General features: G+C 34.7%; 1 protein-coding gene across 9 annotated transcripts in view; it reads right to left on the minus strand.

Annotated features, from left to right (window-relative positions):
* LOC128222840 (ras-specific guanine nucleotide-releasing factor RalGPS2-like) overlaps positions 1–13171 on the minus strand; it is a 71575-nt gene that overhangs the window by 45289 nt on the left and 13115 nt on the right. For 6 of the 9 annotated variants that reach the window (XM_052931988.1, XM_052931979.1, XM_052931978.1 and 3 more), the window contains exon 2: positions 10698–10792. Coding sequence is in view for 7 of the 9 variants with exons in the window: in XM_052931979.1 (XP_052787939.1) it covers positions 10698–10792 (95 nt within the window). In the remaining 2 variants the exon portion in view is untranslated. Of the gene's footprint in view, positions 1–3251; positions 3863–5336; positions 5445–8144; positions 8320–10697; positions 10793–13171 lie in introns of those variants that run through there. The other 3 variants (XM_052931987.1, XM_052931983.1, XM_052931989.1) reach the window with 3 other exon arrangements.

Below are 13171 nucleotides of genomic sequence, written 5' to 3' on the forward strand. Positions count from 1 at the left end.
AACATTCTGACCAATTTTCATGAAGATACAGTCATAAATGAGACCTCTTGAGTGTTAACAAGCTTTACCTTCAATTTGACCTAGTGACCTTATTTTTTGACCGCACTTGACCCAGATTCAAACTCAACCTAGAGATTATTAATATTAACATTCTGACCAAGTTTCCTGAAAATACAGTCATAAATGTGACCTCTATAGTGTTAACAAGCTTTTCCTTTAATTTGACCCAGTGACCTAGTTTTTAACCCCAGATGACCCAATATCGAACTCGTCCAAGATTTTATTGAGGGCAACATTTTTACCAAGTTTAATTAAGATTGTACCCAAATTGTGACCTCTAGAGTGTTAACAGTCAAATTGTTGACGATGGACGACGACGACGGACACAGGGCGATCACAATAGCTAACCTTGAGCACTTCATATTGACTGGTTTATAATTGATGTCTGAGTTACTCAAGCAAACAACACGTTTTGCTTCTACCAGTTTTACCAGTCAATTTATATCTGTTTTATAAATAATTGAATTTACCTTCACATTGAAAACCATAACATACATGCATTATTATCAGATTATGTATTTATGATTCAGTCTAGTCTTTGAAGAAGGGGTGAAGCTCCCTGCCGGAGTAAACAAATACACTTTATTGCTTAATTATATTCAGGCAAGTTTAAAAGGTTTCAGTCAAGAATATTATGAAAGCAGCTTGCCTATCTGGGCAATTTCAGCAAAGTTCTCTCCAAGAATCTAGTGGATGATAACATTCGTTTTCTCAACTTAAGTTGATCTTAGATAGTCATGATCCAATCTATTCAATGATTCCTAACATGGCAGCCTGGTTCCTCCGCCAGTATCAGAGGATTAGAAATAAGTTGCATTACACAAAACCTTCCAACAGATTGCGACACTGGTGAAACAGTCATTTTGTTTCCTTTCATAGGAACTTATTTGTAAAACACTGGCCATAGCAAGTAAATGCTAAACATGGTAGGCCGCAGGCTGACAAATAACTTGTAAGAAGAAATACTTCCAGAAACACTTACTGCGATGGAGGTAGAAGTCATGTGTTACACTTTATAAGGGCTTACTGAAGCGGCTGCCACATTGTGGCCATGATGGAGCACACAAATAATTGTCTCATTTACACAGCATAGGGGGTAGTCATTTATTTATATTTTTAGTGAGCAAACCCGAATTATAACACTAGTTCTGGGCATCCAATTTTTAAACAAGTCCTGTAACATAAAACCCAGAATTTATGCAATCCTGGGAAGCGTTTTACCAGTCAAGGGCTTGTGGGCATGTGCTACCTTTAAACACTTAGGGTATAAGAGAGGTTTTGTGGAAGAGTTATGTCCTCCTCTCACCTAAGAGGTTGTTGCTGTGATCCCAAGCAAGGCCACTTTCTCATGGCCTCTCAACACTGACACATAAATGGTTTCTACCCAGGAAACAGACTCAAGTGTAATTCACTTAGCTATTATCTTTTTTATCACCAATCTGTTTAAAGGTGCACAATTAAAGTTGATGCAAATAAATATTTTTGTTAATTTAAATGCATTTTCATGTTTAACTAGTGTTACTTGAATGATTAAAACCGAAAAAAGCATTTTGATTTAGGTATGCAGTGTACGAAATTCGGATTTGATTCCACTAGCCCATTCGGGCTACCAGAAAGGAAATTTTACTAGCCCAAAACCAATTTCACTAGCCCAAACTTAAATACTATGAAGTATCACTTGTTCATAATAATTTTTGGAAGTTTAAATACGATTCCACAACGATTCTGATCATCTAATCAAGCACGCTCAAACAGTTTCAATAAATGTTCCCCAATCTGAACAATGCGTCAATAATAAATTATAGTCATACATATATTAGTGTTGTCATCAAAAGTTCAGTAACTAATAATGTTTTCAAAAAGGTGATAAAAAGAGAAAAATATTTTCTGGACATATCATTTATTAAATGGAAAGAATTATGCATGTACATTAAGTTCCCATTATCCAATGCATCCTTGTCAAATCCGATATCCACAAGCGATTGTGCAATGACATTTTTCTTTTTTCAACTTTCAGTTTCACTTTCAAGTTTCGGAAGAAACAACAAAAATATATCGATGTTTATATTGCCAATATTCCTATAATTGTTCTTTAAAATAAATGGCAAAGCAATTCAAAGGTATAAAATAGAACCTTACTGTACTGTACACTGACAACGAGTACTCGCTATATCCGACAGTTTTCCTTCCACTTTGATTAAATTTGTCAGGAAATAAACGGGCACCTGTTTTCTGCACATTTAAGACGATGTTTGTAGAATGGTTATTTTCTGTTCGCATTAAAAACTTAAATATCTTTCTTTTTATTTTAGCAAATAAATAAAATATATTTAAATGAAAAAAATAAAATATCAATGTTGATATTGCTATTTTAGCATTGTTGATTTGCAGTCATCGAAGTTGTCGAAACTGCCGATGTTATCTGTTAATTTACATAATGGGCGGAGATATTGACGTCATAGAGTTTGACTGCTGCTATAAATAGACACACTTATTGGTTTGAAACCGATTGATTATAACTTGTCACTTCAGGCGTTAATTAATTTTGACATGTGTTGTATTCATTGATTGAATAAACAAATATTCAGCATATGGCTTGAGCAGAGCACTTAGCTTTTTGATCATCGTAAATTTCGGCGAATCCGACTTTGCCGTTGTCAAGGCGACTTAGTCGCTCCAGTCGCCTTGAAGGACGCATTCTTGAATAATAAGGTTTTGTGTATAAAAAATATGTGTTACGCGTTTAATTGGTATATATTTTTTTTAAATCACTTTAGGAAAAAATGGTAGCCCGGTCGGGCTAGTTTCTGTGGAAAATCGGTAGCCCCAGCTGAAATTTGGTAGCCTCCGGCTATTGGGCTACCGCGAATTTCGAACACTGGTATGGATTAAAACAAATAAACCTTTATATATTGGTTTTCTGAATTAATTATAAACGACGTAGCCCCAAATTCCCCAGTTAAAAAAGTGCCAAAGCATTGCATATACGATATCCATCGGGTCGATATCCAAGGGACCTTGCTGCAGTGAGCCAAAACCCTTTGAGACTCATGAATAATCAGCCAGGCAAAAAGCTCACAAAAAGAAAAAACAAAATCGGCCCTTACGAAGCCCACGAGAAAATCGAACCAAGCGATAACAAGCCAATGGGTTTTGACTGTTAAGTGAAAACTAAACCTTGAAACACATACCGGAGGAGTGGCGCCTGGGGTAGTCATCTGTTACACAGAGCTCGCTGAAGACACTTGAACATCGTGGCCATTATGGTACACACAAATATTTTTCACAAAAATCACTTGAACTCCCTTATCAGGGAAATATTTGATAAAACTCAACACCTACAAACAACTGAAGTGTTCTTCACACTGCATACAAAAATTGTCTGAGCATATCATTGGGACAAAATTGTACTTCTAAGCATGACACATATGTTTACACTGTCATAAGAAGCCACCAGAATATTTTTTTATTTAATCCATAACTTTCTTCGAATTAATTAACACTTAACGGAGATGGACTTCCATTATCGACAATCATAATATATTCAAAAGTCAATTTTCTCATAAAATAAATATATATCGAACGTCATACTGTGAAATATAAATTAACTAGTATTTATTTTTCCATAGATCAGAAATCTATCATTTTTCAGCATCTCATTTTGAGCACTGACCAACACCCTTCCTTAGATAAAGTTTCCAGCTGCTTTGCCATTTTAATTTGAAATATTAGTCAAATAATCCAATTTCACTCGCAATGAATAATAAAACATTATAACTCCCGCAGTGACTATTCCTAGGTTTGTTTAGCTCCGAAACTGTTATGTACTAAGTGTCCCTCAGCTACAACGCAGAAAGAAACAAGCAGTCCTTAAATACATCAAGACAATAACATCCTGGAAATCTCTAACGCTTCCAATATAATCACTTTCCCAATATCTTTCTTCTGGAAACAGCTTCCTTTTTAGGAATCAGTAAAAAATCCTTTTGGGAGTAGGAAATATCTCCCACTCAAAGTGCAGCTTAAACACCATTTATGGCTATCTGACATTCTTTAGTTTGTTCATTATTGTTTTTTATGCCAATAACATGTCTCAGCGAAGATTTTTTAATGATCAAAATGATATCTCCAATAGAAAGTCCAACTAGAAAACATTTATTATCATGACAGCTGTGTATTACTGTGTTTTGAACCAATGTTCAGTCATCGATGTCCAATTTTGACTAGAAAAACGAAATCAATCAAGGCCGACCAATGAGTTTTTAGGGGTGATTCCATCCAAGTGCTTGGTCACGTCATTCACAGAAAGTCACCATAACATGCTACGTAACTCCAGACATCAAAAAACGAGCTGTAATCCATCCCAAAAAATGTCTTCGTGAGAAATTTTTAATAATCCAAACCACCAATGTCCAGTTCTAGCTAGACAAACTGAAACAAGATTGACAGAAAAGCAATTTGGGGATAATTTCATCCACGTTATTGGTCACATCAGTCACAGAAGGTCACCATGACATAACTACTAGCTCCGCCATGATTCTGCAGTGCTTGGTTATTCATGACCGGTTTATTTTACTTCGCAAATCAATAATCATGCTTTGTTGTAAAGCTGAATCATGAGATCCATTCGCCCAGTCTGGGAAACACTTTCTGGAAAATGGCAGAAATGGAAAAGGGAAAAAACAACATGTCCTGCAAACAGAAAGCTGTTTGTAAAGATAAATAGAAGCTCGCCAAAATATGACGACTAGTCCTGCCCCCACCTCCCCCCAAACAAAAAAATATAATAGCACAAACAAAACAAACAACAACAGCAAAAAACAAACATTGCATGAAACAGCAAGGACAATAAACAGGTTATTAATCACCATGCACCATAAAAGAATGAGTGAAGTAGTATTCAAGTTGTCCACATCTCACCCAAGAGGTGTTGGGCCTGTCGATCTACACAATGTAAGAATTTTTTCTAGGCCTCTCAAAATTGTCTCAGTACTCATTTCTGCCCAAGAAACAGACTCTAGGGTGATTCATAGAAGCTTAGCTCTTTTTTTCAGTGAAGATAACTACAAAAATATTATCAAAATTCTAACGAATGGAACGCCGTGCAGGGACCACTAGTCTGTTGTTTCTTCAGTCAAACAAGGGGAATTATTCAACAACTACAGATGTCAGAGTTACAGCCCTTGCTGTACCGTGCATAATTGGCTATGGCAACATGTGTTCCATGTTTCAGTTAAATACTGATAAAAAAGAAAAACTGACAAGCTAAAACTCACCACCCAATCAAATCCCCGGACCAATTCTGGGATTGTGTAATACAGTTATCTTTCTTTTCAATATTTTCACCCACCATCCCCTCAAGTTTCCTCTCAGTAAGTTCGGCTTCTGTGCCACGTTCCTGCAGTTTACAGTCATCATTCATTTTAACCAGCAAATCATCTCATTCTAACTGAAAGGTTGCAGAAACCTCCCAACAACAGAAAATAATGACAACATTCGGTCTCATACATTACTGTGAAAAAATCATCATAGCATTATTAGGTCACAATATATAAATTGTGTGTTAGGTTTTTTCCTATCAACATTTTGCGGTGTTGTATGATAATGGGTGTTTTTTTTTACTTCTTCACAGTGAAATTTACTTTTGGAATAATGCGACAAAACCAGGTTTTAAATGATTGGCTGGAATGTTTTTCTATTTTTTGTAACAGTGACATTGACCCTAGGGGCCTCAAGGTAGGTTGACGCCGCTCTGCCGCCTGCCAACTTGCCAGCTCGAACAACGACGTACATCGTTCTAATAACCCAGTTTTACTTTGTGAAAACTTGGTTAAATATTAACAGAAAAACAACACCAGCATTGTTAACTTGCCTCCGCCCAAATGTTGAGATAGGGGTAAACATTGTGCTCATTTAAATTAGGTGTAAACGAATAAATCAAAATTGCAGATCATGTCAGACAAAAATATCTCGTATTTATTTTCATCACAGTACAAACCTGTTTTTAGATTTTTTCAAGAATAAATCTAAGCTTAGAAGCTGTTTTCTAAGGAAAATAATTGCCTTTTTATTTCAATGTTTTATGAACAAAGTGGAACTGTTTGCCAATAAGCAATTCAGATGGATCTGATTTTCAATATAATGAATAAAAACTTTTCTTTGATGGCATATTGCAACTTGGCGGCCAAATTCATGATAAGTTCCATTCAGAGAAATATGATTACCCCCATACTGCTATAAAATACTGCAACAGTCATTATTAATTTACCTGGAGAAATATTTTTTACATTTGCTTACATTTCCTAGACAAGTTGGTCTAGAAATCCTGTTTCAGAATCTATTGACTTGCATCTATAACACAACAGCACTGGAAAAAGATCTCAATGCTTGAATGTTGTTGTTTTTCAATAAAAAGGGAAGTAACTGAACAATTATTAAAGCCTGAGAAATACCGTATTATATCATGCATAGGACGCACTTTTTTACCCCCAATTCTTGTCTTAAAAAGTGCCTGCGTCCTTTCTATGCTATTAGAATTTCATCTGGGGTTTTCCAAGTCCATTTCGGGTAAATATCGGACCAGGGAAGAACGCAGTAATAGTAAGTATCTGTACTGCGTCACCGAAGAGAACAAGTGACATAGGTAAAATCACGCAAGGTAACACACGCAGAAATAAATTGAATGTTTGATTTAAAATGATTTATTGAGAAATAAATTGATAACAAACTTGAGTGTTTACTTTTTTACAAAAGGGACGCTAGTCACAAAAACTTAATGTGAGTCAGCATTTAACTGGATTGAGTTATAACGGCAATGGAAAATCGGGAAAGGAGGCAAATATCAAATAATCGTTGTTCATGATTTTAATGTTTCGATATTTTACAAAACATTTTGTTGTATGTTACTGTTTAAAAAAAAAAAATAAAGGAATGTGCATAATGCAAAGTAGCATTATTGTCACTATCAAATCTTTTGAAATGTGCGAAGGTGTGAAAAACACCCGCTGTCTGTCAATAGAAAAACATCAATAGAACGAACTATTGCGATGGTAATACTGTATGGTTGTTGTTCGCACTTTACCCGTCGTGCCTTCCGCTGACAAGGATAATTACCGACATGCATTAATTATGCCTGACATGCTTTATTCCGCGCAGCGACAAGCCTTATCAAAACAATCATCAGTTTTGACAATACACAGTTTTGCAACGGTTGCAACGGTTGACTGTCAGTCAGAAGGTGTGTCGGGACTATAACAGCATTTGTATAAGTCTTATAATGTTCTCAAAATGTCAAGACTTATATCATTGTTGTGTACACTATATTACCGAAATATGACGATAATTATCGAAATACACAAGACAGTTATCGAAATATGCTATATATACATTTTTTTTTTTTACTTCAATATATGTTATAAATGCTTTACCAACCTCAATTTTTCGGCTCCGATTTTGAAATTTTTCTGTTGCATCCTATCTTATATATTAAGGGTTTTTACCCGTTTTTTCAACTATTTTTTGGCCTGCGTCCAATCTATGCTAGTGTCCTATACATGATATAATACGGTAGGCCTTGCTAAATATGTGTGTGTGTATTGTCCTTTGCAACATATGTACTAAGTTTCATGTGAATATTTTAAATTATTTATGGCCAAGCTTAAGATTCTGCATTACTCTGACAATACAAAACCTTTTGTCTATGAAAACAGACCATCTAAATTTATCACTTTATTAAATGCAATTCTGAATCCAATTCTTCAGCAAAAAAATCCTTGTTAATCTCGATCATTTGACTATAAGCCTAAGGCAATTAACAAAGCTTATCAGGTAAGGAGTGCCAAAGTATGAAAACATTTTGCAATGCAGAAACAGAATCTTTTTGAAGTAATATTTTATAATACTTCTTCTTCACTCTTTCAAATGTCAACATTCCAGCCATCAAACATCATTAAGGATTATAATTTACAAATAACTCCTGTCAAAAATGTTCCATTACATATTCCAAGTCCTCAAGTCTGCTAAATACATTTCACTCATGAAAAATACTGACATAATATTGCAACAGAAATTGAAGAATTACCTACTTGTAAATAACAAAGAATATTCTGCGTTCTTGATCAGCCATTGTCATCCAATATCCTTGAAGCTTGAAGAAACCCTAAGAACAGTTCTATTTCCCTCAGAAAGTGATTATCATCTGTTATATCATTCACATTACACAACATGCAAATTGCACCAGAGCAAGATCCTGCATTAATAACTTCTCTGCAACAGAGTATGCACAAAGATACAATAAAAGATTTTTGATATTAACCAAAGAAGATTAATGTTTGCATCATCACAGAGATTAAGTCCTCTTTAAAGTAAATAACAAGCACAATTTCCAGATAATTTTAACCCTTTAGCACATAGACAAGTGGCCAGATTACACCTCCCAGTCAATAGCCATCTTACTGATAAGCAGTCCTTATCTGCATAGGTACTTTTCTGGATATTTGAAAATGAGAAAATGAATACAGCAGTATGACCTTAAAATCAATGTTACTCCAAATAATTGTGTCCAAATCTTTTTTATGTGAATTCATTTTTTATAGATAATTAAATTATCTAATAAATGGTGTCAATGATGAAATATTAAATTATTTTATTTCAGCTGTGAATGTATTTTCAAGATGGATTTGTAACATTTCTTTGAAATGTCATAATTGCATTAAATCAAAGGGTAATAAAATGCTGGGATCGATCTAATTTTTATTACCCCTATCATAAAAAAGACCCATCTGGATTAAAAAGCCGACAATTTATGTTCTTGTGTATTAATACAGAGAAATATGTCAGGAATATCCGGTGTCATCCAGCTGAGAGATCCAGTCCAAGGTGTCTGTTTAACTTTTTTACCCCCTCATAAAATTGTTTACAAAAAAAGAAAGCCGATAAATGATTTTCCGGTATGAATAAAAAGATCTAGATCAAACAAAACGCTTGCACATGACCTATTTTACAGCCAAAACTATGATGGACATTATATAAGCTTCACAGAAAATTTACCCATCATTTTCTCATTTACTAATTGTTTCTTTTGTTTGTAAACAAAATATTACCTTTAAGTAAATATAATCTCAATTGATTTTAATGGTAAACTGAACTGACGTAATATATTTAATGATTTACGCATCAATGAATTTGGGGGAAATTCCATACAGTACTTAGCTCGTGGTCTTATTACGTCACAATGGGATATCACACCTGCGATTGGGAGTATAAACACCTTCTCAATTTAGCAGACGATATTTTCAAGGGAAAATCAATACACAAAAGGTTAAACTTTAATTTTATAAACATCCGGGATATTGTTTACAAAAAGAAAGATGCAAAATTGAATTATTGAAATGACCCTATTGAAATATGCGGGCCATGCGTTTACATCCAGTAATGGATACGGTCGGCCAAATGCGTATACATCTGGTAATGAGCTATGTCGGCCTATCTCGTATACATGCGCTAAAGGGTTAAGACACAACTCTTGAAAGAATCATCATAACATTGTTGGGAATTCCATTGGGATATTATTGTCAGTATTATCTAAGGAAACTAGCTATCCTTATCTATATGAATGTTGTTTTTTCCTCTCCGGGGGAAGCTCAAGAAATCTCAAAGACTTTTTGGGTTACATTGATCTTCTTACCAGAAATCTCTTGCTTGATATACTGTTTGTTTCATAAACAAACAAGAAAAGGCCGACTACACAGAAGAAATAAATGCTTAGATCTACTGCCAGACAAACATAAAAGTACATTTACACACATCATTTTTGATGTGTTCATTAATAATGATTATGAAAAGCTTACAAAACTGCACAAAATACTTTCCACATTTCTATTCTGATTGTGACCATGGCAAATGCTGGTCATATAAACGGGGTATTTTAGTTTGGCAGCAAATATCACAATGATTTATTACGGGTAATTTTCGTTGCAAAATGTTTACCAATGCACTTGGTTTCTACCTTTGTAAACAAAAGGATAATTTTCCAGGACTGGTATACAGTGTTGGCAAATGTCAATTGTGAAAATCTAGGAAAGAATATGAGAAAATATAACCTCATAAAAAATGTGTAGGGTTTTTAAATATCAGATTTCCCCAAATTTAATTGAAGAGAAATCAGTAATGCGCCCTTCAAAAACCAAAAACAAACATTAGAAGTTTCTATATTGCAACAAATTGTACATTAATTAATGGCTACCCAGTCAGTCTAGGACCCATTATGCACCAGTTAACTGTAACCACACACACACCCCCTTCGGTCTGGGGAATAGCGCGGAATTGACTCTAGGTCCAGCCAATCCCGGGTAAAATCCCCGCCCTGTGGTGACAAAACTGCTGGTAAAATCCCCACCAAATGCCCACGCCCCCCGAGGAAATCAAAGGTAAGGCCCATTCCCCTCTATTTTCCATGCTAAAACAAAACCACTCAGCCCAATTCCCCCGCTATCCCCAGTATACCCCCTGACCTCGAGGGCCGTGGTTACATTACTGACTGGTGCATTATAGTCTTAAACTGGAGCATTTGCACTAAACTTAGACTATCAAGGTTTCCTTCTTGACTCGTTCATTAAAAGAAATACTGCCATACATACCTAGTGTTGTAGAGGGTACCAGAGAGACGCCGGATTAGACGTTCCTGCTTCTTCCGGGACTCATTCTCACAAAACGAAAGCTGTCTCTTTAAACTCTGAAAAATATATAATTTTTTTTAATTTTGTATTTGTATTTTTAGTGTAATTGCAACAAAATATAGCATAACATTGTTTTTAACATGCTTGTTACATAAGAATACGACCTTGTGATGTGTGGGAAAACAGATAACTCAGAGGAAATCCTCTTATATTTACAGCTTTAAACCTGTCATATACATGTCCATGAAGAAGTATCATTCACAGTTTCTGGGTGATAACAAGTAGTAAAATTATCAACAAAGCCTCCAGTGGCTAAAATAAGATTTACCATGATTAACAATATTGTTTTAATATTCCAAAAGGGATGAAAGAATGTCGAAAACAATGGTTCATATGAAAGTTTGATTTGAAAGAAATGAACATAAAACACGGTATTTCTACCCAGGGAACCTCTGATCCAGAGTTTGATACCATACCTTAAACACTAGAATCTAACCCAGGGAACCTCTGATCCAGAGTCTGATACCATACCTTAAACACTAGAATCTAACCCAGGGAACCTCTGATCCAGAGTCTGATACCATACCTTAAACACTAGAATCTAACCCAGGGAACCTCTGATCAAGAGTCTGATACCATACCTTAAACACTAGAATCTAACCCAGGGAACCTCTGATCCAGAGTCTGATACCATACCTTAAACACTAGAATCTAACCCAGGGAACCTCTGATCCAGAGTCTGATACCATACCTTAAACACTAGAATCTAACCCAGGGAACCTCTGATCCAGAGTCTGATACCATACCACTCAGCGATCACCAATAATATGTTCCATTTACCCATTAGGTGACGATAACAAGTTCTCAGACAGTATAATGTGAAAGGTTTATCAATTATTAATTAATTTCATGCTGGATTCTATAAAATGAGGCAATGCTATGACAGATAATTCATGAAGTATCACGAACAATGTATTCAACAGTAATCAGAAACATAGAGCGATGTCTTTGATGTTACAGTTATTTAATAGTTTAATTGATTGATACTTTGGTAAATAAAGTTTATGAACAATGCGCAGTTCAACATCACATAATTGTAAACATATTATTAAGAAAGTGAACTGCAAAAAGAAATATGCTGTTAAAACAAATCAAAATATATGTTTACATAATACTACAAAATCACTGAATTCAGATTTCATCGAAGGATGATTCCATTGATTGAATCTGTGATCCTGTATTCACATCTTTATAGTCAGTATAGGAACACCAGATATGTCCCTAGTTTAGTACAGAAGGTGTCAGACAGCTCCCCAGACAGAGAATCAGACCCATCATAATCAACCATGAATATTTTATTGGAAATTTCCATTATAGAAAATCCTTCCACCTTGCTACTTCACCATGGTGTTACTGGTGTGACAATGATGGACAGTATTTTTCCAATGACTGGAAAAATCAGGATCAACCTTTGACAATTTCATTAGCTGTTAAAATCTGGATCAAACCCCCTCTTGGCCACTTCCCTGAAATGACCCCTTTTCACTGGCTGGACAAATCTATACTGATCAATTGGTTTCTTAATTGTCCCATTTTTTGGAGGCTTTTGTTTGAACATTAAATGCTGAATCGGAATGGTACCATTTTAATTTTAATCAAAACAAAAAAGCATTTTAATTTTAATCAAAACAAAAAAGCGTATGATTTTTATCTGTACCTTAAATACAGTACCTAAAACACCACACAGCAGTTACTTCCCTTTACAAAAAAATTAAACTAGCATAGGAAAATTATACTTGATTATTTTTCAACCTTTAAAAAAATTTATTACCACAAAAAAATCTGGTTGGCAATTAAAATATAGGTGCAGCGCACAATTTAATTTTATTTTTTTTACATTTTCAAATAAATAGGTGTGGTTTATTTTTTATTTTGCATTAACCTATCGTGCGCCTTGAATTGAACTGAACTTTAATTTGATCCTCCTCAGCATGAGAAATGTGGTTATTAAGTTAAATTAGGATATATTTTTATCAAAATTATTTACTTTTTATGGAATTGTTTTTTATGGAATATCATAATTCAATTGTACTTTAACCAATAAAATGATCTGATAAAGTGAACTTGGATTATATATACTCAATTTGAATTATATCATGTTGAATAAGAGTTTTCCAGTCATAAATGGAAGCTTAAGATTGTCACCTGAGATACGAAAGGAAATGAAACCCAATTTATTTAGTATCAGAAAATGAGCACGCTGCAGAATGTCAATCATTCTGAAAGATATTAAAAATTACGCTGAGCTTGCCAGCGGCATTTTGCACTAATGCGACCTATAGTTGCAAGAAATATTATGCAATTCTTTTATATTGCCTGACACAATATGACAGAGTAATTGTGCTGGATTGTGTTGAATGTGTGGTTTGAGATTG

Source organism: Mya arenaria, chromosome 17 (genome assembly GCF_026914265.1).
Source record: "Mya arenaria isolate MELC-2E11 chromosome 17, ASM2691426v1".
NCBI lineage: Eukaryota > Metazoa > Mollusca > Bivalvia > Myida > Myidae > Mya > Mya arenaria.